Genomic DNA, 25,246 nt, shown 5'->3' with positions numbered 1-25,246 from the left:
GTGAGTTTCCATGTCTTCCCTCCAGTGTGTGCGGAGGCGTTCAACCCAGACGATGACGACGAGGACACGGAGCCCAGAGTGGTTCACCCAAAAACAGATGAACAGCGCTGCAGACTGCAGGAGGCCTGCCGAGACATCCTACTCTTCAAAACACTAGATCAGGTAAATTCAAAAACCCAAAAAGAGACGTGCACACACGCAAACAAATCAATGCACAGAGCTATTAACGTACAGATGGGTGACAAATGAAAGAAAAGCCCAACTTAAAGCATCCTCTTTAGCAGTGGTTTAATGGACTACATTATAATGAAGGCCGTCGCTCAAAATTCTCCCTTTGTCTCAGGGAATATAAAATTAGCTCTTAGGACACAAAGATACTGTGTCTGGGTCATTCAATTCAATTATTCAATACAAATGAAATTATTATATTTATGCGAATATATATCATTTCAATTGTTCAGTATTCAAATTTGAGAAATGTGAAGTGGCAGAAGCACAAGCTCTATGCTACATCACACACATGCTTACATACCAAAAATCAATCGTAGAAATAGACCAGAGTTGCCAACTCTGAAACTTCCTTAGAAAAAAGCAACTAGCAAACAAATTTAATAACTCTTTTTAAAAGCTCTTTTAAATCAAATTAAACTCAACCAATGATGAAAGAATAATGAAATGGCGGACTAGAGTGAGTTTATGAAGTGATCCGAGTGAATGAAACAAAGTTATTAAACTATATTTACTCACTCCCATTTGGGACAATGTTTAAGTCTTGGACAGTTAAAAGTAGAATTTGGTACAGCTGTAAAGAAAAAATAAATAAATAAATAAAGTCCTGCAGAAGGTGCTTCTAATATTTTAACGCCTCATCTTCATATGAAAATGTGAGAAACACCTTTTATAAAATAGTGCAATGCAATATGAGAGCGCCACAACCTAAAGCTTCAACAGCCAGGAAAATGCCTTTGTTTCATAAAAAAAACCTCAGGAACCACACTTAAGGGCAGCTGCTCTTGTGGCAGGTCAGATGATACATTTGTACAAAAACATTTTAGTTAGAAGATAGAAATACAGTTCCTTACATGAACTGCAGAGAAAAGGGACAAAGAAGTACTTGTTAAACACCTTTGCATGTTGTATCATGAACCAATACAATCTCTACTCGGCTTAATCTGCTTGTCTTATTGGCTAGAAACCTAAAGTCAAATGTTATGGCATTTTGATTATGTGCTGGATTTTTGTTGCTACTTGGCTTCTCCAAAAAGCAAATCCAGAAATCACATGTCTGTGTGGTGTCACTATACTTGATTTATCCATGTTTGTTTTGGCTGAGAAGATGCACTTAAAATGAATCGGATATTTTTAAAAACCTATATCTTTTCCCATTGTGAACCATGTAGCACTTGGCATTTACGACTATAAATCTAAGACATCATGTAGGACTCAAACCCCAGAGACAACAATATTGTCCTAAGATTGCATATCCTGATAAAACATGAAGAAAGTGTCATGAAATTTTCCCTCTTCTTTCCATTGTGCACTTTCTCACACAGTTTTCCCTGCTGGGATAATTCAATTTAATCTGGTCTCCCTTCAGGAGCAGAACTCACATGAGCTAGAAGCCATTTTGAGCTGCTAGTTAAATTCCACATACACATTTCCACTGTTGCACAATGTTTCTGCACATCTGTGTCAAACATCCTTCATCTCCCATCCAGGAGCAGTTCTCACAGGTGCTGGACGCCATGTTTGAGCTGAGGGTTCAGCCCCAGGACCATGTCATCGACCAGGGTGACGATGGAGACAACTTCTACGTCATAGAGAGGTAAGAGGCAGGCATTTGTGTTAGGTCGGTAAATTTGGGTATATTTGTTTATTCAAGTGCTGCCAACTTAGATAACAGAAAGGCTAGAGATGACAGAGTACAGTTACTGAAAAAAAGGTGAGCAATGATGACGGCCTGTATGCCCATTTTGTGTGTTTGATACATATCTATTTATTATCCTTGACTAGACAGAATTGAATCACTTGTATTATGTAAAGACCTGTATAGTTTTTTACCACTCCAGCCGTTTGTGTGTTGACTCAGCTCTGTTATTTTGTTTGAGGCTGTACTTTGTGGTGGGGTTGTCAAACCGCCTTGTGTGGAATATATCTTTACATACACAGAGAGAAGCAAGGATTTTTGAAACACCTGAAACGAAATAAACACCATTAATTATAGCCTCAACAAAATACCATACAGTTGAATCTGACTATTTGAATAGTGTGGACCACTAAAAACCATAAAGACGTACACCAGTGTGACCATTTTGCTGGTCTTTACAGTTGTGTTCTGTAGTTTATGACTATGATCGTATGTTCATGTACACAGTACCTATGAGGGCTGTGTGTAATTTCCCTGCTATATTGCTAATGTAATCTGGTGCTGTGTACACAGGCAGTATACAGAACATGTTTTGTTGTTGCCTGGGCTAGAATACAGTGTTAGGTTGTAGGAACATAGTTTTCCCTATTGTACACTTGGTGTGATGAATAACACATTTTTGACTGGAAAACTGTAATTATGCATCAAGCTGCAGGTGATTGTGTTAATTTGCTACAATAAAATTCCCAGGTCCTTGTGGTGTGTAAAATGAAAACATAGTAGGTTTTTATGATGAATTTATTATTTTTAAAGGCAGAATGAGTAGGATTTTCCTGAAAACAATGTATAGATTGATACAAAAATAATCCCTCTCCATCATCACTTATGACTAAAAGTATGTGGAGGTGTCTGTATCTGCACAGACCCAGGCCTCTGTCTGTATTTTCTTATTTAGCTGTTTTTGGGATGCTTCTGGGCATCAACCTTTAGGCAGTGGGTGTAGAGCTCCCAGCCAATAACAGTCGCAGGGTGTGAAGGCAGGACTCTAAAAACGAAGTGACCAGGTGCCAGATCATAGGCATACATCCAAGAGGAGCCGTTGAGCCGGGGAGGAGAGGCCAACTTTGAATGTTTGAACCACAACAAACAAATCCTACTCATTCCTCCATTAAATAAGTCAACTTTGACTGCACTGCACTAAGAGCTATCAACATTTCTTTCTTGACCAGCCACAGTCATTTATATTACTTCACTTGTCCAAGTGATTACTTGGTGTAGATAAATACCTCGAGATGACGGTTTTTAACCTCTGCCAACAAAGAGAGAACAGACCGACCAGTGTTTGGCCGATGGCTGGTCCTTGTTTATCCCACCCAGGCCTCTATTCATTCCTGGCATGGCACATATCAGTTCAGCACAGTGGTTCGGTTCCACTTGTTGTTGTGTGCTATCTTTCCATCTGCATACTCACTTTCTAACACAGCATGCTCCCTGGACAAGAAACATGCAATGACCTTTAAGAGCAGCACGCCTGCCTGGTCATATACTATCCCGGGGTTTTCCCTGGCCTGTAAAAAGCGTAGGTGGTAGCTAATGTCACCAGCAGGGTGGGGTGTGAGCAACAACACACACAGAGATGGAGGGATAAATAGAATCCAAAAAAGAAAAGCAGGAAAGAAAACAGGCCAGAGTCACATTGTTTAAACATTTCCTATTTTAACTTTTTATTGTGTAATTAAACCATATGTATACGTCTCTACTTCATTCCTGTTAGCATATCACATAGCACACATACGCAAACAGACCTAAACAATATTCTTCTGAAGCCTTGAAGACAGGAAGCAACAGAAAATTACTCAGAAGCCCTGAGGGACAAGGAGTAAATATATAATAGGAAGGGTGACGTGTGATGTGAAAGGGATTCATTGTAGTCCTCAGTTCTGAATGGCTGATCTGTGTTTGAAGTTAATTTGTTTATGTTAATGTATTTTTTAAAAATCATCACGTGATCCAGTCTTCACATTATTAAGGTAATAATGAACTACCAGCATTTTTACAATAACACTGAAACGTTTTGGGGCGCCCTGATAGCTCACCTGGTACAGCTGGTGCCCGTACTAAAGCTGAGTCTCTGCTGCAGCGGCCCAGAGTTCAAATCCGACCTGTGGTCTCCTGTTGTGTGTCATCTACTCTCTCTCTCTCTCTCTCCCCCCCCCCATTTCCTGTCGTTCTTCCGCTGTCACTATCCATTAAAGGCAATAAGATGCCGAAAAAATAAAACACTGAAGTGTTTTACTTGTTTACTAATCACAGTGAAGCTCAGTCCCCCTGAGGCAGATGTCTTTTTTTATATTTGTGAATATTGAGATGTTACATCTTCTATGTTAAGAGGTTGAAAGTCCGTAAAGGCACACCCAAGGGTCGGCTAAGCAGAGAAAATTCTTGTTATGCACACATCCTTTGAGTGCAGGAAAGAAAATCCATTTGTCCTCCGGCTCTTAAACACTTCTTCAGGGTATTAATTGATCATGGCTGAGTTGTCTGTTTTACCAAGAAGTAAAAATGGTCATTAAATGAATCTTGGATTTTTCTTCTACATCTGTCCTCCTTGGCTCAAGACCATTTGTTTCAGTGATTACAGTTGTCACACCTGCTCAGTTTCTTTTACAGAGAGCTAGCAGCATGGTATTTTAAACAGTGCGTAGATCGCCTTGCTCTGCTGTGCTCAAGTAGTCGACACACACAAGTGACCATCGTCCTCATCGTCATGGTAATCCAGTCAGGCTAAGTTAATACTCAACCAGTGACTAAGGTTTTAGCCCCACTACGCAGCCAATGGGAGGACAGGCTATCTTACAAAATGACTGGTTAATCCTGCCGAGCAACAACGCTGCAAATTACCCTCCCCAGGTTTAATCCTCATACAGAACGAGAGAGGGGGGAGGGAGGGGGAGACAGAGCTGTAGTACTACTGTCGGTCAGAAACATAAAAAAAAACGCGGCAAATGTTTTTTGATACGGTACATGCAGATAATACAACGATGTTCACAGATAAGCTAAATCTCTCTCACCTTTACGTGTGGTCACAGTTAAGAACTTGTATGAATAACATGAACTTGAACACGGTTATACACACTACTGCACCCACACAAACACAGTCAATGAATTGCTCACCCTGTGTGCCAAACTAACACAGGGTCCTGTCCAGGGGCTACAGATAATCTGTAATTAGATGTCTATTTAAACCAGTCAGTAGGTCAATAAACAAAACTTATCTTTCAATTAAGTAAATCAAAGTCATTCTAGCTTCTGTTTTTCTGTGTTGGATTTATGTCTCTTTTCAGTTTATCCTGTTAGCTGTTTATTTTTTGTTGTCTTTCCCTAACTTTCTCTCTCCCTCTGTCTCTCTCTGCAGGGGTATTTATGACATAGTGGTATTGGGAAAATGCGTGGGTCAGTATAACAATAAGGGCAGCTTCGGGGAGCTGGCACTCATGTACAACACGCCACGTGCTGCCACCATCGTTGCCACCCAGGAGGGGGCGCTATGGGGACTGGTAAGAACATACGGACAAACATACACAGAAATAGCAAAACCAGGGTCAATTGTAGATTTTAAATGGGATTTGTTATACTCTGATGCATTATTACAGTATTTAATATTCATCATGAGTTAAAGTTCGAGTAAAGTATTCTAGTAGGTTGTTTTATTTTTAATGTCAGTACATTTCTAACTGCAATGTTAGCTTTAAGTCTTAAAGCTCAATTTTAAACTCTTGTTCCCTCTAGTTGTCTCTAAAGAGTGCATAGTAAGGCAATTAGGTACAGTTTCTGTTAAATACAGTACATTGAGCTGTGATGCACAGACATGTTAAGAATGGAGTTGTGTTATCTATGAATGGAGCCGGTGCTCTGCTCTGATGGTTTATGTTGCTGCAGCTCCTCCCTGTGGCCGAGCAGAGGAGGACAGGCAACGGTCACTCAGTCTGAGAGAATCTGCCTTCAGGAGGTGTTTGTTTACTCGAGTTTGTTTTCCCTAGGACCGCGCCACTTTTCGTAGACTCATTGTGAAGAACAACGCCAAGAAGAGGAGGATGTACGAGTGTTTCATTGAATCTGTGCCCTTACTCAAATCACTGGAGGTAAGTTTAGTAGTTGTTCTTCTGACGTTTTTTGCTCTTTCCCTCCCCCCTCTCCTTCAGTGTAGTCTTTTTCAGTGTCCCACTAAACAGTAGATGCAGCAGCATCACCTGTGAAGCTAGCCACCTAGCTAACAGCAGCACACCCGCCAATTTATGATGCAAAAAGTTCTGTTCTACATTCACTAAAAAGCTATATATTTAGTTCAGTTGATAGCTAAAAATAAATGTTTTGGCCAAACATGCTACTGCACTTTTTTGCACCACTATGCTTAAAAATGTACAGAACACAAAAGTGTAATGAATTGCCAAGCACAGTAACGAGGATGAATGGACTAACAGAGGAAAGCCTGGCATAAAAGGAGTTTACATGGCTATAATCTGCAAGCATTGTCAGTGATATAATTACCTCTGCTCCCACTGTTTCTCTCATTATTTCTCTTGACCTCCCTGCCCACCCCATTTTCTGTCCAGGCAACAGAGAGGATGAAGATAGTGGATGTATTAGGAGCGAAACAGTTCTCAGATGGTGAGCGCATCATCACACAGGTAAGACATGGAAATGGCTGATATGGTTTCATACATCGCACAGAACTACTTTTAAAGGCATTTACAAGTTGTCTGTTGTTTTTCCTCAGGGAGAGAAGGCTGACTGCTTCTATGTTGTAGAATCCGGGGAGGTCAAGATCATGATGAAGAGTAAAGTAAGATACTCGTCCTCACCTTCTTTATTTCTATATTTCACCACTCTGCATTTGAATTCAAAGATTCTATGTGTAACTATGATAGCCAGCGAGCAATTTGTCTGCTTTAGCAAGCAAGCTAACATTAGCCAGTTAAAACCACAATACCACAATGTATATCACAAGCTTTGCAGTTATGTTAGCTTTGACTTTGGACAACGTGTTGGACCCTGTTGTGGTGGGTGTGGTGGTGTTTTGCGTCAGAGAACGCCATTTAAAAGCTAATGTTGGCTAGTGTTGCACACTGCAGGAACACTGAGCGAGAAGGTACTTTAAATTCTTAATACATAAAAAGAATTAGTAAAATGCTTCAGAATCTTACATATGTTCCCTTTTAAGGATTTTACTGTGAGGCTGAATTTATCTCACTCCCAGACCCATGTAGGTGAATACATTTTATTCCGTCAGTTCTGCTCTGTTTCCAGCAGTCACTTTTATATCAGTTCAGCTGTAATGTAAGACCACAATGGTTAAAAGAAAAGGCCAGATCACATAAATGAAAGGCAGAAAAGATTCAGCCACTCTAAGAGGCTGATAAATATTTTTTTAAAAAACCACCTTCAATGGTGCAGGAATATGCACCCATATAGAAGCTGATTATATTCTTCTACCAGGTACTCTCTGTGTAGAACATTTAGACAATGACAACCCACAGAGTGCAAAAGTGTTTCCTGGTTTTGCTTAGCAACAGCGGGAATCACAATTGTCTACTCATCCGCTGAGTGCTTCTCGTTGGGGGAAGGAAAAAAAAAAAAAAGAGGTCCTCAATGGTTCCTAACCTTTTAATCTCTCCTCTCCTCTCCTCTCCTCTCCTCTCCTCCCTGCAGACAAAGGCAGACCATGCAGACAATGCGGAGGTGGAGATAACACGCTGTAGCAGGGGTCATTACTTTGGGGAGCTGGCCTTGGTCACTAACAAGCCCCGGGCCGCCTCAGCCTACGCAGTGGGCGATGTCAAGCTTTTGGGTAAGACGAAATACACTCATTAAACGCATTTGTCAGCACTGATGTGAACAACGATAATGTGTACATGAGGTAGCTTTGTTTTAACATTAGGTTTCCACCAATGTTAAGGAATGTGACACCTGCATCTTAAACACCTATGCAAACATTTTTATGTGACTATATAATGTTTCAAATTGTTCTGTGACATAAGTTTTTGTTCTGTGTTTCTTTCAGCCAGTTCATTCTCAGTGAGATTGCTCACTCAGTTCTTTATGAAGCTACAGTTTAAAAGAGTCAATAAATTACCAGTATATAGTTCAAACTTTATGTAAAATTAAAACTTTATGTGAAATTAAAAACAAGTTAATAAGCAATATTTAAACCCCTCAACCTGACAAAAATGTCTGTGGTATTAATGTTCCACTAATTGAACCGTTGGAAGCAGTTTGTCATGAGATATCGAGTGGCATTTGAGTTCTCTTCATCTCGCCTGTCATCACCTTGTATTTTTTTGTGAATATAAAGGCTGCTCAGTAATTATTTTGCTCTCAATGTGGGTGCACTAATTCCGGCTCTACAGTGAGATGAGCAGCTCTTCACTTTTGAAAATGAACACAGGATTTTTAACAGCCGCTTGTGTTGCTCTGTCACATCTCTCCTCCCTGCTATTTTTTTCATAGTTGTAGTGTCAGTCACTCTCTTTGTACTTTCCTATGTTCTCCTCCCCCTCAATATTAACCATGCACACACTGCCTCACCTGTCTTGTCTCTCAGTGTACTTTCTATTGACTGTACTAACAGCACAACAGCCCGTATAGGGCAGCTGCTCGGCTTTGAAGCAGAGAAAAAAAAATTGTCCCTTTTCCGTTGCGGCTATAAAAGTTCCTCTGGGGCCTTGTAAGGACATTTAAGATGGGAACGGGAATGTCCAATTAACTTGTTGTTGCATTGTTGCCTCAGTTCTCAAAGAGGAAAACCTGAGCAGTTAATATTCTTAAAACCGATAACAATGAGACCAGTGGACTGTTCGAGCATCTGAGATGACTTTAAACAGACGCACCTTATCTCTCTCTCTCTTTCTCTCTCTCTCTCTCTCTCTCTCTCTCTCTCTCTCTCTCTCTCTCTCTCTCTCTCTCTCTGTGCAGTAATAGACGTGCAGGCGTTTGAGCGCCTCCTGGGCTCCTGTAAGGAGATCATGAAGAGGAACATCGCCCACTATGAGGAGCAGCTGGTTGCCCTGTTCGGCTCCAGTATGGACCTGAGAGACTGAGCCTCCCACACCACCCTCCGTGCCTTCTATTACACACACGCACGCACACACACACACACACACAGACATATGTCCTCTCTCACATCATGCAGTGGCGATACAGACTCATTGTTAGCTATACCCACCTGTGCGAACACATGAGAAATTGGCTAACCTGCAAGCACATAAATGCCCACACAGTATGAACACACTGTCACACACACACATACATGTACACTGACACCTATGTAGGCACTGAGAGACGGCCACTTCACTTAGTCTGCTCACCCTCGTGCACATACTAGCTCAACACACTCCTTGATAAGCTCACTTTGTAGATACACACACACACACACACATACACATACATATACACACACACACACACACATTGTTGATTGAGCCAGCTTCAACCTCTCAGTATGAATGTCTTTGCTGCGATGACCTTGATACAGGTAACACAGTGTAAGGACATAAAATACACACACACTCCATACATGTTTAAAAACTCATCAAAACACATCATCATGCTTCATACGTGCAGGCTTTGCATTCACATGAGCACTTAAACAACTCAAAGTTGTTCCAACAAGCCACAGTAAAGGACACACACACACACACACGGATACAGATACTTAAAAACACATAGGTTACCACACTTGCAAAAACGGAAACACCGTGGTAAAACGGAGACAAAAAACTAATGAAAAATCTCTGAAAAGGAAAATGAATCAAAAATGCAAAAAAAAGAGAGAAAGTTTAAAGAAGACAGATACGTTTTAGAAACATTTTATGAAGATACAAACAGAAGCTTTGATAAAATATTATTTAAATAAAAAAAAGTGTTTCCTCTTTGGGAGGCCGGGGTGCAGAACTTTGTGGGTGCGCTCCATTTCTTCCTCTACTGTTGTTGATTGAGTTGAGTTAGTGCTGGTGATTATTGCAGTACCACAGAAGAAGCAGTGAAAACAATAACAACCCTACGTTTTCTGGGCCATTGTTATTCTATCATTGACGCCACACTTCATTGTATTGAATTAATTATTAATGTATTGTTATTATATATTCATTTATTATTTTTTGTTTTACTTTGACCAATTCTGATAAAATTCACCATCCATCTCTGACAAAATGTAAAAACAGAAAAAAAAATTCTAATAAAAACAGTAGTGCTTATTTCTCCTTGATTATCCTTGAATGAGTTGTCCTGGATAAAAAAAACAGAAAAAATAAAGCAAACATTTTGTTAAAAAAAATCTTGCCTCTTTGTTGATTTTCTACTCAAACAATGCCAGTGTCATGTGTTTCAATGTGGGATAAAACTGTTTGATGATTCAGCCATGCACTTTACGCTCATGCAGGGGGAGGACAAAGCACCTTACCCTGCAATACAACAGCTCTGCAGTAAATACAAACTGTTAAGCACTTTATATTCAGTACTTGTTAACTAATGGAGGTGGTGATTGTACTCGACAGTTTGCTGTTTGCTATAAAGTGAATATCCTGTTAAGTGTGTTGCAGTCAGTGTTGGTGAGGGTCTATATAAGACAACTGCACTGTTTTGTTTACACGTACCTTTGCAGATACCAGAGCAGCAGTTGCATTACTGTAGGTTACTGTTCTAAAGCTACACAGGTGAGTCATAGTTAGTTAAATAACAACTGAACAGTATGTTTCAGCTCCAACAGATGTCTGAAGATTAGCATGTTTTCTAAATATATAAAACTTTCATACATTAAAAAAATACATACAACTTGAATATAATACATAGAATGAATTGTAGTGTAATAACACTCCCATCCGCACGGTGGCAGACATGACCGCTTAGACCAGTGAGGGGATCAACGGCAACATCCCCTTTTACAGAGGAGGCAGTATTCAGGTTTGAAACTGATCGTGGGTCAGATATCAGTGACGGCTATCAGCTGTTGTCCTTCGTTACAAGAGTTGAAGCCGATCCCAGATCAGCTGTGTCAAACACATGAGCTCTCTGAGGACGACGAGCACCGGCGACCAACCGCGAGACTAAAAAGATGTAGGTAACGTTACAGTGTGGTGAGAAACGACCAACAATGTCGGTTTCTGTAAACAGTAAACTTTATTTTCTAATTATCCAACAAATGTCAGTGAACTGCATGTTCGGTGAAAGCTGAAAGTGAGCACAGGAGCTAGCTAGCATGGAGGACCGCCTTCCAACTGTGACTTTAATAGTCTTACCTTAGATGGAAGTTGATGCTAAGACGAGAGGAGGGCTAATGGTTTCCACACTGTGGGTTAATCCTTCAGACTAACTTATATCAAATACATACGAGTGACAGACTATAGAGAACAAGAAGACATTCATATATTCACAGCCACCATAAAGCATTCATGTACAACCTGCAGCTACGAGACAGCCATGCCTTTATTAAACTGCTCACCCGCCTGTTAGCTTGTTATAAAGGTTATCTGGGAACTGTCCAGGAGCAAACATCAGTGAAAACAACGACGCTAACAAGCTGACAGTCGTATATAACGTAACTTATAGTGTCAATGCGTACAGTAACTTAACGTGATAGTACAGGACTGAAGCGGTTACAAAGAGTGTATGGACCAAGAGCATTACTGATCTCCATTCAGTAGAAATATTTTACACACACACACACACACATACAAACAGTTGTGTTTAAGATGGACTATAGACCAGGAATATTTATGTTGTCATACACAGCTAGTGTATGGAAACACGTAAGTTAAGTTAATAACGTACTATCGCAGCTTGTTAACCAGGAAGTAACTTCCGCCTTTGTCGTACTACTACTACTACTACTTCTACGCATGTGCGACTACAAAACACATTTTCACTCGTTTAAATTCCGCATTTGCTCTCACTGTGTGGAAAGAAAAGCGAACAATGTTCCCGAAAAAGAAATGTGATGATATTTAATGTAAAGATATTAGCATTAAATAAAGTTTTCGCTAAGGCGGGAACGTAAGGCGAGTACTCTCTTGATGCGTTTTATCTTTGTAGCGTTAAGCGCCGCCTTACGTTACAGTTTGAGCACATACGTGGACAAACAGCGTTATAATTAAGTCTTAAGAAAACAATGAACACAACTGATCCATCCAAACGTCACACAACCATCAGAAGTTGTATCGATGAGAAAATAGCATTTTAATAGCAGAAACCGTGTTCAAGAAGTAGAGGCGTGGCCAAGGCCCCATAATGCATTGCGTGCGTGCGGCGATTACCGAATATTAAACCATTTATTCTTGTATTGCGCTCAAAACTTCGCAGTGCAACTAGCAGACAATGTAAAGACTCTGTGTTTATGTCTGGTGCAATGTAATTATATGAATTGGTGTGTACTTATAAACGTGTATCCGTGCACCCTAACAGAAGGAGTTAGAGCGGAGAATGGGCTCCGGCTCTCACCCCTCTCACAGTCAGTACACTCTTGTTTCTCTTCAGATCGTATAAATCTTTCGCCTTTTACTAAAGATTTCCGTGGAGAGGAACAATAAGAGTTTCAACTAATTTTTTGATGCCCTGCTTTATTGCGGGGCTTCCTACTCTTGTGAAAAATAAACATTTTAGACTATAAGGAACTATGCCAAAGGGTACTATGATACTGGTATGAGTAGAGCGAGAGGGGGCCCGATCTAATCCCCCCAAGTTACTCAGTTTATCTTTTCCTTCTGAGAACAAGGGCTCCTCTGATGTGCTGGTTGACTTTAAATACACATCCTACTGAGCACTACAGAATGGATCAGGCTATTTACACCCACACATATACATATATATCCACTGTTTTCAAACTCAACAGTTAGTCTATGTCACATGTTCAAGGAACTGAACATTTTCACTAAACTTTGTAATGATGAAATGACACCGTTTGCTTGCTGGCCTCACAGTCAGTGCCTTGCTCAAGAGCCCTTTCGTAGAGCAGAAGTTCAAAAGGTCTTTTTGTAGTGTGGACATGTCACAGTAGGAAACGTTCAAGTGGAAATAATAACATTAATGATAGTTGATTTCCATTTAGCTGCACGCTTACTGGGACACTCCAACACAACAGAGCGATTGTTAATGTTATTAGAAAAACTGGTGTTTTTTTCAACTGTGATAAGCCAGAATATCTGCCGTGAAAAAGGCCCACGTCATTATCAAGTGAAATTATGCCGCTCTTGGTAAAAAAGATAATAATAATTCAGAGCCCTAGATATTGTTATAGTTTTCTCTGTTTTCTCCCTAAGATCACTCTAAACACCATAGAAACGAGAAAAATAAGTTCATTTCCTGCTTTTATTGTTGAGGCAGTCAGTATGTGTCAGTCATTATCTCAATACTGTGAAATGACATTGAACAGTCACTTTCTTTTTATCTTACGTGTGTTATTATCAGTGAGCAGCCAGTTTCCTGTTGCATCTTTGTAACATCCCTTTTTTTTTGGTCTGAATGTGAAATTGCATTGAGTAGGCAGTACCAAGTTCATAGCCGTTTGACAGCCGTCGGCTTCAGAATCTCTCTCTTGGTGAGTTAGTGTTTTTTATTTGTTGGTCAGGGTTTTTTTTGTTTGTTTTTTCTGTTTCTGCAAAACTAAAATGAAGCCCAGACTATTCGGACCACGGCAGCTTTTAAGAACATTTTAGACTTGCGTTGTCTTTTTTTTCCTTTAGGGATGGTGTAAAAATAGAAAATAGACAAACTCCTTAGTGCTTCTTCTCAACTTTAAGATGAATTCAACCCTGGCTTCTGCCTCTGTAAGAAGATTTTAAGCTCTAATAGAGGTTGAGAAAAAAAGCATTAACTGTCCTCGTAAACAGTCATTGACGCCTTATCGATGCATGACTTTAGGTGTCACATAACTGTCTCCTACCATGTGTTGGCTCATTTTGTGCTACAAATGACTAACTTTGGTAATTGGCACCATGGCCTAATAACAAGATATGAGAATATAACAGCGCAGTATGAATCCATCAGAGTTTACACTTTTGGGGAACGTTTTTATGCCGTAGAAAATCATGTAAATAGATATGAACAGAAGGCTTAAACTCACTTTAGCCTGAATAATTTGAAGATACATGCATCAGAAACAAATGTACTTAATTGAGAGGACTAAGTGTCTTCACTGTACTTCACTTGCAGCCTTTTCAACAAACTGTGGTAAGATGTGTTAGATAAAGGCCTACTTCCCCATTCGTTGCATGTTACATTATATGACTCTACAATAAATGCACACAAAGATCCATAGGAGACATCAGCTGAACCACATTCTGACAACTCAGGTATTTTATACCTACCACTGATGTGTTAGAAAGGTTTCATTTTCATCCTTTTCTTCTTACTAGACCCCAGCTTTCCATCTACAGTTTAATCCAGGTGCTTTCGGAATTACATGGAAAAAATACAGAAACATACAGTTTTTATTACTAAATGAGGCACCGTCTGTCCTCAATTTCTCAGTGTCCTCCTGTTGTAGTTACACTGGGAACAGAAAGCTGGAGCTGTGGAACCAGTCACAGTATGAAGGAAGCGACTGATGACTATATGTTCATATATTTCATACTACTTGAGGGGTGATTAAAAACTCTCCACAAACAGTACCTCGTGACACCCTATCTGCAGTCAGCGCCAACTCATGAGCAGAAGTCAGTGAATTCATTCTGCTGAGGCAAAGTCTGAACATATGCACACTCACACAAGCACATGGACACACTCCGCTAAAGCACGCTGTGTGAGAACATTTTTCTGTTAAGATGAGAGGTGTGACTTTTTTATTTGGAAACTGGTCTAAAGCTTGGTTGGGTGTTGGTGAATCAACACAGACAGACGTATCTGCCGCGCCACAGTGCAGAGTTGTACATGCAGACGCTCGGCCACACTAGCAGCCTCGTCCGGCTGTCAGTCATTACACACCAGAAAAATACGATCGATGGATGAAAATATTGAAGCGTGTTTGCGTAGGTCTTCATCAAGTGGTGCAAAGAATTAAAAGTTTGACTTGGCTCAACTTCTACTAGGCTCAGTTTAATGTTTGTTAGCTCAAAGGGAACTTAGTGTTAATTAATTCTACTTAACTGGTATTTGATTGATTCATTAAGTCGTTTTTTAAAGGGAAAAAAACCCCAAACATTCTGTAGTTCTAGCCTTTCAATCTTTGCTAATGACTGACTCACTGCTGAACACTGACCCCTTCCTCTGTATCCACTAATAAAGTGAGCGAGGCACACAACTAATCACTGTTACAGAAACAAGAGAGGCAGGCAGTAAAGGTTGCAGTGCAAATAGGGAGTACAGACAGATTAGAGAGAGATCAGCGCTCCAGCCTTATCCTCCTGCATGTTTCCTTTTATAGCTGTACTGAACTTAGGACTTACACATCTGATCCAAATATGCTGCCTTCCATGTGATCAAAGTCTGGTCCATCTGTGAGATTTGTTACAGAAGTGATCTCATCTCTTAGAGTGCATCTTTTTTTAATCAGACTTCCTGGCTCAGATTACCTGTTGTGTAATTCAGACTGTGATGTGAGCACAACAACGAAATTGAGGAACTGCATGTTGAAAACCTTTTCTAACATTTTACATTCAGCAGTAGGAGATGAATGAAGACTGACTGTAGTTAAACCCTGATCACCACAGGTCCGAACCATTAACCTCAACCAATTCCAAACCGGAGAGCGGAGATGAGCTGAACATTGATCTGCACCCCGTCTCAACGTCAGACTGTGAGAGGCAATGTGTTGAGAGAGTCAGTGAGATCTCGATATCGGATGTTAAAGAGAAGCTTCACACGGACTCTGAACAACCAAAGAAGATCCACGCAGTTCCGATCCACCGGCGTCCAGACCTGCTGGTTCCGTGCGCCGACCTGGTCAACTCTGAGTGGCAGAGGAGCCAGGCCGCCCGGGTTCACTCCCTCCAGAAGTCCTGTCCAGAGTTCCCCATCTGTCTGGTTCTCCTGCGAGGCCACAGAGAGACAGAGAAGCTGCTCGGCCACGCAAGGCTGTCCCGGGTCGTCGGTCACAGCAGCAGCCTGTTCGTCGAGTCCGTGGTCGTGTCCAAGGCGGAGCGAGGGAAGGGCTACGGCCGGACTCTGATGGAGGAGATTGAGCGCTACGCCAAAAGCAGAGGGTTCAAGCGCCTGTGCCTGACCACCCACGATAAGCAGCACTTCTACGCCCACATCGGCTATGTGCTGTCGACGCCGGTGCAGAACGCAGGCGCCATGGCGGCGTTTGTTCCCATGGAGATGCTTCTGAGGTTCTCCAGAATGCCCAGTGAAGAGGCGAGCACGCAGAAAGAAACACGGACAAAGATGGATGCTCAAGTACCAGAAGGGAGCAGAGACTCAGGAGGTGCTTTGAGCTCACCTCCACCTTCTAGTTTACCTCCACCTCCCCATCTTCCTTCCATCCCTCTTCCACCACCTCCTCCTCCTTCCATCCCTCCTCCTTCTCCTTCACTCCCTCCTCCACCACCTCCTCCTCCTTCCATCCCTCCTCCACCACCTCCTCCTCCTCCTTCCATCCCTCCTCCTTCTCCTTCACTCCCTCCTCCACCACCTCCTCCTCCATCCATCCCTCCTCCTTCTCCTTCACTCCCTCCTCCACCACCTCCTCCCCCTCAGTCTACAGGGCAGCTTGTAGTTCAGACTCTGACTGAAACTCCCTACAGAGACGCCAAAGGAGTTCCCATCTATTGGATGCAAAAAGACATTTGACGAACCCACAGTCAGATACAGTTGGGGGTTAATTTGCCCACATTCATGCAGATACGTATGTTTATGTGTTCACACATCAAAAGACCGAAACATACCGTATGTACTAAAGCACACACCATTAATGGTCCTTCAGACTCACAGAAGACGAGTAATGTAGGAGTGTGGAAAGCCTCAGAGAGAGACAGAAATGTTTTAATAAACCAAAGAAATAGAGGAAACACTGCTGCATTTACACATTCAGTCACTTTTGAGTGTCTCTCAAACACAGTCTGTAAATGCTTGTCTCTTGTATGAATTTGTGAATTGTCCCCCTTTCAAATGGATGTCTGAGCTTCACTGTGCAGAATGATGTTATGTGCAGAGTTTGGCACTTGGAGAATGACAGACATCGATCTGCTGAAGGAGGGAAAGTTTCTCTGCACACCTTAAATCTGATGGAGACATCTTGGTCCAGGATTGAAACTTTCTGAAATGAAAAATATTTGCATATTCGTAGTTTGTAGATTTTTGCAACGAGGGAGAAGGACTAAATGTAATTTCAAGAATTTTTAGATTGAATAGCAGACAAATTATTATTTAAAGTAAATGTCTGTCTAGAGGGGATATTTAAGGAGATTGTGACAAGGATGGCGTTGACTGTAAAAGCCTAGTAAATATAATTTGGAGTCAACTCAACCAGTTATATTACTTTGAGTACCTTTGCTCTTCAGAAATATTCCCACAACCCAATCTGCTGCTATTACATTATGTGAGGCTGTAATGTTAGAGTTGAGTGTGCCTTGTTGATCTGCCAGAGAACTGAAACTTTATTTAAGCTCTTAAGGTTTGTTATATTGATGAAAATAATGTATCTTATCAATCTGATACTTCAGTTATGAAAAATGATGTAAATAAAGAGAATTTAATGGAATATTCTTTTGACTTGTGTTTATTTTACTATAATATCCTGCTACAATCTTAAATGATCAAATATAAGCTGACATGTTGTTTGAATTATCTGAGAGTGCAAAGAACCAATTAATGGCTATTTTAATTGTGTGCATTTAATTTCCTATGACACCAGTCTGTATCCCAATGCAGAAAAGTTCCTCATCAATAAATCTCACCGGTCTATTTCTCTCTCCTGTCAGGAAGGACACATCAGTGGGTGAGCAGCCATGGTGCTGCCTCACCTCTTTACCCCCTTCCTCCTCTTCCTCCTCACCTTCCAAACTTCCACCCATGGTGTTGTCCTCTCCCACAGCCCCCTGCCTGCTGTGGCTGCAGCAGGTCCGATCCTGCAGGACCGGCCCTTCGTTGTGGTGTGGAACATGCCCACGGCACGGTGTCAGAAACGCTACAACATCCACCTGAACCTGGGAGACTTCGATATTTTGGAGAACCGAAAGCAACGCTTCCAGGGACAGGTGATTGATCTCAGTCGGTGAAGTACAGTGTCACCAGTGGAATGTAATACTTTACTGATCATAGTACAATATGAAAATATATTTAACATATATTTATTTCACCAAACATTTTCAAATTAATTTAATGGCCACATTATTTGATACATAATTATATTTTAACTGAGACAACACATTTAAAAGTGTATTATGTATTAAACAATATACTTTATTATTGTAATGCTGGTTACTATTAGCGTTAACTATAAACTTGATAGTTACTGTATTAAAATTACCTTTGGGTCGTGGGTAAAGCAAAAGCACAGGGACAATTTCCTCTCGGTTACTCGAGCCACTTGAATGTCCACTTTCACAGTAAGACAACTGAACACTACTTCATATCGCTCCGCCAATCTTAACCATCAGTAGCATTACAGGTAACCTGCACTTTATGTAGTTCCTCATCTACAGAACACAATGTGTTCATATATGTAGTTACCATTAATTAACTTATGCAAATTCAAAAAAACCTAATAAAGTAATCCACAAAAAAATCTTCATAAAATAAATGTTATATTATTTATAAAGTATATTTTGGAGAAATGGATTATGCAATTCTCTGTATTTAAAATGTATTCAGATGTGTTTCAGTTGTGTTAACTATTACAGATTTATTTGAGACTCAGATGTCAGAATCTGACACTGTCCATTTTCCATTTGTCCCAACATCCCTTCAGTATAAAGCTGCTTTCATTGATTTGAGCCAGAGGAAGAGTCACAGTGGTGTCCATCTCCGCCAGTGTAACATTATTCACTCTCCTTTTGCTTTCAGTTTCAGTAAAATATCTGTCTTTTTAGCCGCTAGCTCTTCTGCTACGTGCATCACTGTTTGATGCTGGGCAGGTCTCGTCAGTGGGTTTATCAGATCTTGTCTGCTGAATAAAGTTGCCTGTTAGAAACAGAGTTGGTGAGGATGCTCTGACCATAGCAGCCTTAAAACTGTAACAACAAGAGTTGCAGAATTTGGTAATATCTTCTATGGGCAAATGTTTTTCTAGAACATGACCATCTTCTACCGTGACCGCTTGGGGAAATATCCATACCTCTCCCGAGATGGCGTGAAGATGAACGGAGGGATACCGCAGCTTGGCGACCTCTCAGCTCACCTTTCCCTGGCACTGACGCAGATGTCCAGCTTGCTGCAGCCAAACTTCACCGGTTTAGCCGTTATTGACTGGGAAGAGTGGCGGCCATTGTGGGAGAGAAACTTTGGAACCAAGATGGAGTACCGGAGGCTTTCCAAGCTGCTGGTGAAACAGGCGAGACCGGATTTGTCAAACAAGGCCATGACATCGTTGGCAAGGCAAAAGTTTGAGGAGAGCGCTCGGAAGTTCATGGAGGAGACGCTGCGGTCGGCAGTCATGGATCGTCCCAGGGGACTCTGGGGGTTTTATGGTTTTCCTGCCTGCTTTAATAAGCATAAGAGAAAAACAGGTAGGGCAAACACCAACTGTGTGTTGAGCAGTTTGTGTATCTCTTAAAGTTTTGAGCTTTTGAGAAAGGTATTTGTACAGATTTGGTCTTTTCTTGTTTCATGTGTGTGATCAGACAAAAGCTACACAGGACGCTGCCACGGGGGGACCAAAAAGCAAAATGACCAGCTGTCCTGGCTCTGGTGGCAGTCCACCGCTCTCTATCCCAGTGTCTACCTGCCACAGAGGCTGGCAGGATCCATGGATGCAGCTCTGATGGTCAGGTACAGAGAAACAACACCTCCCCCGTTACCCACACTGCTTCCGTTGTAAAAACAGCCCACCAAACCTCTATTAAACAGTTATTTTTCCACAGTTGAACTACATGCTGGACACACAGGATGTAGAAGGTGTTACTGATGGACATTTCTGTCTCCTTGACTCAGACACAGGCTGCTGGAGGCTTTGAGAGTGGCATCAGTTTGGCACAATACCAAACACGCCACACCCGTCCTTCCCTACGCCAGACTAGCATTCACACACTCTCTAACCTTTCTTAATAAGGTGGGATTTGTTGCAGATCACTAAAGCATACACACTCATGCTAACACATACCAGTTTATTAGCCATTAAGCACAGACAAATATGCAATTCAAAATAACCATTGTGAGTGTTTGTGTGCAGACAGACCTGGTGCACACACTGGGGGAGAGTGCGGCGCTGGGAGCTGCTGGAGTGGTGCTGTGGGGAGAGCTGAAATTTGCCAAATCCAAGGTACGTAATGTTTGTGAGAGAGTCATTTATGTGCGTGTGTGTTTGTGTGTAACCCTCTCCCTTCCTCCTGCCCTCCAGGAACAGTGCATTCTTCTCAGAGACTACATACACACCGTCTTGGGTCCCTTCGTCCAGTCGCTGAGGTCTGACACTCAACGCTGCAGCCTCCAGCTTTGCCAAGGCAATGGCCGCTGCGCCAGGCGACGCCCCAGCTCTGGTCACATGCTCTCCTCGGTTCCGGTTATGACCTCTGACCCCAATGAAATCAACCTCCTACCTGACGCCTCCCGTGGGAAATCTTTCCACAACCACTTCATGTGTCTGTGCTACCCAGGCTGGACTGGGCAGGAGTGTCAAGAGAAGAAGAAGAAAGAAAACATATAGAAAGACAAGTAACTTAAACCTTTCTATCAAGGTGCCATCAGTCAGCGTTAATAGAACACCAATGAGACTTGTATGAGACAATGTAGACTTAATGAATTGACAACTCCTTGAAATAATTTTAAAATAAATTAGAATAAATGTAAATTTATCAGTGTTTATTTAGCATGTTTTTAAAAGGGGTGAAATTACAAAAAAAATTTGAATGAAGTGCAAACACGTCTCAGTTTAAGTATTACTTATTTAGATATTCTCCAGCACTTTCTTTTCTTCATTTCTTCAATAGTTAAAAGATCCCTGTGTGTTTCCATTATAGAGGTGAAGTAGTTATACTTTAAAGGTCCAGTGTGTAGGATTCAGTGGCATCCAGTGGTGAAGTTGCAGATTGCAACCAACTGAATACAGCTCACCTTCCAAGTGTGTAGGAGAAACTGTGGTGGCACATGGTGGACATAACATCTGAGTGAAAATCAGCTTCAACCTATCTGCTAGATGTGATTCTTTTTTACTCTTTAGTAAAATATTTAACAAAATTACACCCTGTTTAAACTGTCAAGTAACGGATAATTATATATTTAGTATGCTAAAATTGGTGGTTGAATTCATCATCCTTGGCTTAATGTAACCTTTTTTCTCAACAAAGAGCAAAACAAGAATACAAAGGTTAACAGATACATTGAAAAACAGTATTGTCTTTGTTATCCATTTAATAAATTGTATTTGTGTGTTTGTCTACCACATTTTGATTGTGCTGCTCCATGTGTGATACACACTTATTCACACAACATGACTGACAGCACAGAGACGGCTGGTAGACCTTACTACTGTGTCATTTAAACACTTTGTGTGACACTTTAAATTGTTTTGAGCAACAATGCTGAATAATCAGTTTGCTACAGACATTAAATGTGTATTATGCGATGCGCCATCATTCAAAAGTCCTTTTCATTTAGTGACCTGGCAGGAAAGAGTGGAACGGTTCTCAGAAACCTCCCATCCCTTAACGTGGTTCCATCACTTACATTCAATCTGAAACACTGAAAACATTTAGGAAACATTTTGATGATGGTTCCTCTTCAAGGAAAAATCCAGTGTAAAATAAAGTTTTGCTTTACTTCAAAGCATCTCACGTCCAATATTACAGGTGTATCTGTGTATGTATAGATTTGTATGTTTATTTATACATATGTTCCTCATGTCCCTCCTCTCGTGGCTGTCAGGTTGCGTCTCAGTGCCTGCAGTTCTTGGATCAGCAGTGACAGCTCTGTGGCTGCAGCCTCTTTCTCCTTCAGTGCCTCAGTCAGCATCCTGACTGCGCCGCCCTGCTGGACTGGAGGAGGAACAGAAACAAAACTATATTGTCCGTTTGTCCATCTGGGGTTATGCAGAGAAACATTCCCTGTTGTTAGATTTCCAGACATGTTTGAAAATGTTCTAATGATGACATGGCCTAGCTTTAAGTATAAATATAAATGGAAAATTGCAAATAACATGATAAATGTAAAGAGATTTAAGGAAATAATCAAGGCAAAGTGAAGTTCATAGATCCAGGAAATATAAAATATCCAGAAAGTATCAAAGCAAACATGAAAATGAATGAATATGATCTCTCACCCAGAAAGTAGAAGATGAGTAACACAGTTAGCAGCAGCAAAGTGATAATGGCACAGCCCATGGCATAGGCACGTGATGAACTGGGTGTCAGCATATCCTGTAGACGGCTCTGCCATTTGCTGCTGACTGGATGGCCTCCTTGATTGACAGCTGTCACATCACATGTGTAGAGATTCCCATTTGGGGAGGGTGTGTAAGCAGGTCGAGGAGGCCTCATCACTGAAATCATACACAGTCAGTCAGTGTCAATGTGTGTGTACCTTTTTGGCTGTGTTTGGAGGGTGTTTGTGTGTGTACCATTGTGTTTGTATTTTTGTATTTTGTGTGTGTGTCCCTTTTTTGGCAATGTTTGTTTGTGTGTAACTTTGCTTCTGTGTTCAGGGTGTGTGTGTGTGTGTGTGTGTGTGTGTGTGTATATATATATACCTTTTTGGCTATATTTGGGGAGGGGGTGTACCTTTTGGTGTGTTTGGCATGTATCTGTATGTCCATACTTGCCTATGTTTGGAGGGTGTGTGTGTACCTTTGCGTCTGTGTTCAGGTGGGTGTGTGTCTGTTGTGGCTGTGTTGGGGGTATTTGTGTGTGTGTGTGTGTGTGTGTGTGTGTGTGTGTGTGTGTGTGTGTGTGTGTGTGTGTGTGTGTACCTTTGTGGCTGTGTTCGTGGTGCGTTCGGTGGAGGTCGTTGATGGAGTCCACAGAATGCAGCTCAATCTCGGTGAGATCCCTGTCGCTGACCCTGTGGAACTGAGGGGTGGTCTGGGAGGAAGGAGGCCTCGACATCTCGTCTCCTCTTGAGGGATGAATAGTTAGTTTGACTGCTAGATGGTTCAAGACGACGCTCCACTTGTCAGCACCTTCTTTCCAGTGAATATAGCCACAGTATCGGCTTCCGGAGGCCGCACGAGGCAACTTAAAGAAAGAAGTTTGTGTCAGCAAACAGCACATTGCACAGCCATGTTTACCAACCAGACTGGTCTGTCATTGAAAGTATATCGAGAAATGCAAATGATCTATAAATGGATTCACAAAATATTTCCAACAATGATTAGTTTATAAGCAAGTCCTCACAAAAACTTCTCTCTGAATAATTTAAATGACTATAGAGATTGACTAACAATCTTCTTGCTTAATGGGAGACACTGGCAGCTACTTTGCATCTGCACTGTTGTTATTTACTCGCCCTACATTGGTAAATGGAGTTGTTTGTTCTTTTGGGATCTTTAGTGTCATATAAATCTCAAATATCAATATCAATTGGTTTAATTAATAGAGATGAGGTTATGGTGGGTGGCCTCTGAGAGTGGAAGAGAAAGCAGGGAATGGATTAGAAGTTATTCCGTAGTTTGAATAAAAATAGAGCGGTAGGTTGGCATGTAGCATATGTGAGGACAAGAAAACAGATCATCTTGGTTTCTATTTGAAGACAAAACAAACAGGCCACATGAGCGGCTAATTTATCAGAACTATTAATAGAGCTTGTTGTCAAATCCATAATGGCACAATGTTGCTGGAATTTGAATCAAAGGCCAAAGGACAGGACAGGCTCCAATATAATGACTAACTGAATGAATGAATGGATGATTAAATGGATTACACTGTGTGAACACACTGTGCTGCCAGACCAGATCAATTTTATTGGACAAAACAGGTCTGAGAAATACTGTTCTGTTCTTCTCTTCCCACTCACCCTTTGTCAGCATGTGCGTGCCTGCTTGTTTGTTCTTGTCTATCTGTTGCTCTTCTTGTTCACCCAGTCTCCTCACACTCAGACATCCGTTTGCCAAAACATGTGTCTGCACCCACAGGAGCAGCGATGAGGAATGACATTAAATATCCACAAAGGTCATCCAGGAGCCACGCAGCCACAAAAGTAATCCAACAGAACTGAAATCCAATCCCAACAGTGAATAAGTGATTCAAGTAAAATCCTTGATGTGTGAAAACAAAAGAGAACCTCCAGGTTTAGCCTCAGGGTCCTACTCCTCCTCGTGAGTGTGTCTGTGTGTCACTGAGCAACTGTAGGACGCTCCAGCGCCACCCCCTCTTACTAAGTATGTTTGTGTGCGTCCATGTTCTGATTTAGCCCACCCTAACTGCCCTGTGAGAGAGCTAGAGACATGGAGAGGGAGAGGAAGTCTTTTCAGCCCTGTCACTCCCCTCCAATCATGCTCACACAAATGCCCAACCCTGCTGGCCCTCAAGGCCTAAAATAGCAGCAGAGACATGGGGGTATTATTAGTTTCTCAGGCCAAAGGATGACTCAATGATCTGGGTGGAGGGCATGATGAGCTACAGAGGGATAAACACACACACAAATACTCACATGGACAAATGTCAATGGGTACACAGTCGGGTGGGAAACTCAACACTGTTTTCTGAATAACGGACAGATTTCAGTAGGATGAGTCCAAACACTTAGACATATAATTTCCAATTTATTAACATGCAGTTAGAAGCGTGTGAGGATCCTTTTGGCTCAGCAATCTAAGGCACAGGCAGTTCAACAGGTTTTCTTTCTCTTTTTCCTGTTGACCCATTGGTAGCCATTGCCCTTAAAAGGAGAACAACATTAGGATGGGGTTTTTATCATTTAAGAACCATTGTATATAATTAGAAAGTCTATTATGCATTAATTACTACAGTAATTACTAAATGGGTATAAAACATGTACGCCCTGTTACTTAATCCTATCCATCAGGACTTGGAGCCCATCTCAGCAACCTTTGGGAGACAATCTGCTTATATCTGAATGCATTTGATGTTTCTCACATCTGCTATATTTCACAGGATGTTGTAATTTTGTTAAGCCAGCTGTCACTTCATATTTTATATTTATATATATATATATTTTAGCTGTGCTTTTTTGACTTCCAGATGTTGTGTCCTATTATGGTTCAACTGCTCGGTGCTGAATTGTAAACCTGGTCAATGTTTTGCAGAAGCTGGTTTGATCCTGACAGTCATAAGCCATATTACA

At 41.3% G+C, this 25,246-nt stretch overlaps 3 protein-coding genes and 1 non-coding gene across 8 annotated transcripts in view; 3 read left to right on the top strand and 1 right to left on the bottom strand.

Annotated features, from left to right (window-relative positions):
• prkar2aa (protein kinase, cAMP-dependent, regulatory, type II, alpha A) overlaps positions 1–10,199 on the top strand; it is a 43,245-nt gene extending 33,046 nt beyond the window's left edge. For both annotated transcript variants that reach the window (XM_051424500.1, XM_051424499.1), the window contains exons 4-11: positions 26–162; positions 1,719–1,825; positions 5,283–5,424; positions 5,908–6,009; positions 6,481–6,555; positions 6,645–6,710; positions 7,577–7,715; positions 8,840–10,199. In XM_051424500.1, the coding sequence (XP_051280460.1) occupies positions 26–162; positions 1,719–1,825; positions 5,283–5,424; positions 5,908–6,009; positions 6,481–6,555; positions 6,645–6,710; positions 7,577–7,715; positions 8,840–8,964 (893 nt within the window). In that variant the 3' untranslated portion in view covers positions 8,965–10,199. The remainder of the gene's footprint in view (positions 1–25; positions 163–1,718; positions 1,826–5,282; positions 5,425–5,907; positions 6,010–6,480; positions 6,556–6,644; positions 6,711–7,576; positions 7,716–8,839) is intronic.
• A 632-nt stretch (positions 10,200–10,831) lies between these two features.
• On the top strand, positions 10,832–21,394 carry LOC127376988 (hyaluronidase-3-like). Of its 4 annotated transcripts, none has more exons than XM_051424496.1 (7): positions 10,883–10,978; positions 17,776–18,051; positions 19,086–19,521; positions 19,636–19,783; positions 19,946–20,063; positions 20,184–20,273; positions 20,352–21,394. In XM_051424496.1, the coding sequence occupies exons 2-7, from the start codon at positions 17,803–17,805 to the stop codon at positions 20,655–20,657; spliced, it is 1,347 nt and encodes a 448-aa protein (XP_051280456.1). In that variant the 5' UTR covers positions 10,883–10,978; positions 17,776–17,802; the 3' UTR covers positions 20,658–21,394. The 4 variants fall into 4 exon arrangements, with proteins under 4 accessions (XP_051280458.1, XP_051280456.1, XP_051280454.1 ...); XM_051424494.1 differs by lacking the exon at positions 10,883–10,978 and adding an exon at positions 13,385–13,454; XM_051424497.1 differs by lacking the exon at positions 10,883–10,978 and adding an exon at positions 13,414–13,454 and having other exon boundaries at positions 17,889–18,051.
• On the top strand, positions 12,375–12,490 carry LOC127378186 (U5 spliceosomal RNA). Its single transcript, XR_007887885.1, has one exon. It is a non-coding gene; the product is annotated as a U5 spliceosomal RNA (small nuclear RNA).
• Positions 21,344–24,448, bottom strand: si:dkey-20d21.12 (uncharacterized protein LOC556245 homolog). The gene is made up of 4 exons (XM_051424512.1): positions 23,957–24,448; positions 22,914–23,178; positions 22,269–22,487; positions 21,344–21,984 (listed from the first exon to the last, which is right to left on the bottom strand). The coding sequence occupies exons 2-4, from the start codon at positions 23,047–23,049 to the stop codon at positions 21,848–21,850; spliced, it is 492 nt and encodes a 163-aa protein (XP_051280472.1). The 5' UTR covers positions 23,050–23,178; positions 23,957–24,448; the 3' UTR covers positions 21,344–21,847.
• Positions 24,449–25,246: the final 798 nt, after the last annotated feature.

Source organism: Dicentrarchus labrax, unplaced genomic scaffold (assembly GCF_905237075.1).
Source record: "Dicentrarchus labrax unplaced genomic scaffold, dlabrax2021, whole genome shotgun sequence".
Lineage (NCBI taxonomy): Eukaryota > Metazoa > Chordata > Actinopteri > Moronidae > Dicentrarchus > Dicentrarchus labrax.
This window is presented reverse-complemented; position numbering and strand designations above follow the sequence as displayed.

Bases quoted from the DNA above. Each gene is read 5' to 3' on its own strand.
- LOC127376988 (XM_051424496.1), top strand. From the start codon at position 17,803: ATGGTGCTGCCTCACCTCTTTACCCCCTTCCTCCTCTTCCTCCTCACC. The intron at 19,522-19,635 runs GTAGGGCAAACA...GTGTGTGATCAG, and splicing joins TAAGCATAAGAGAAAAACAG to ACAAAAGCTACACAGGACGC. The intron at 19,784-19,945 runs GTACAGAGAAAC...TCCTTGACTCAG, and splicing joins GATGCAGCTCTGATGGTCAG to ACACAGGCTGCTGGAGGCTT.
- si:dkey-20d21.12 (XM_051424512.1), bottom strand. From the start codon at position 23,049: ATGTCGAGGCCTCCTTCCTCCCAGACCACCCCTCAGTTCCACAGGGTC. The intron at 22,488-22,913 runs GTACACACACAC...GTATGATTTCAG, and splicing joins CCACGAACACAGCCACAAAG to TGATGAGGCCTCCTCGACCT. The intron at 21,985-22,268 runs GTGAGAGATCAT...TTCCTCCTCCAG, and splicing joins ACTCATCTTCTACTTTCTGG to TCCAGCAGGGCGGCGCAGTC.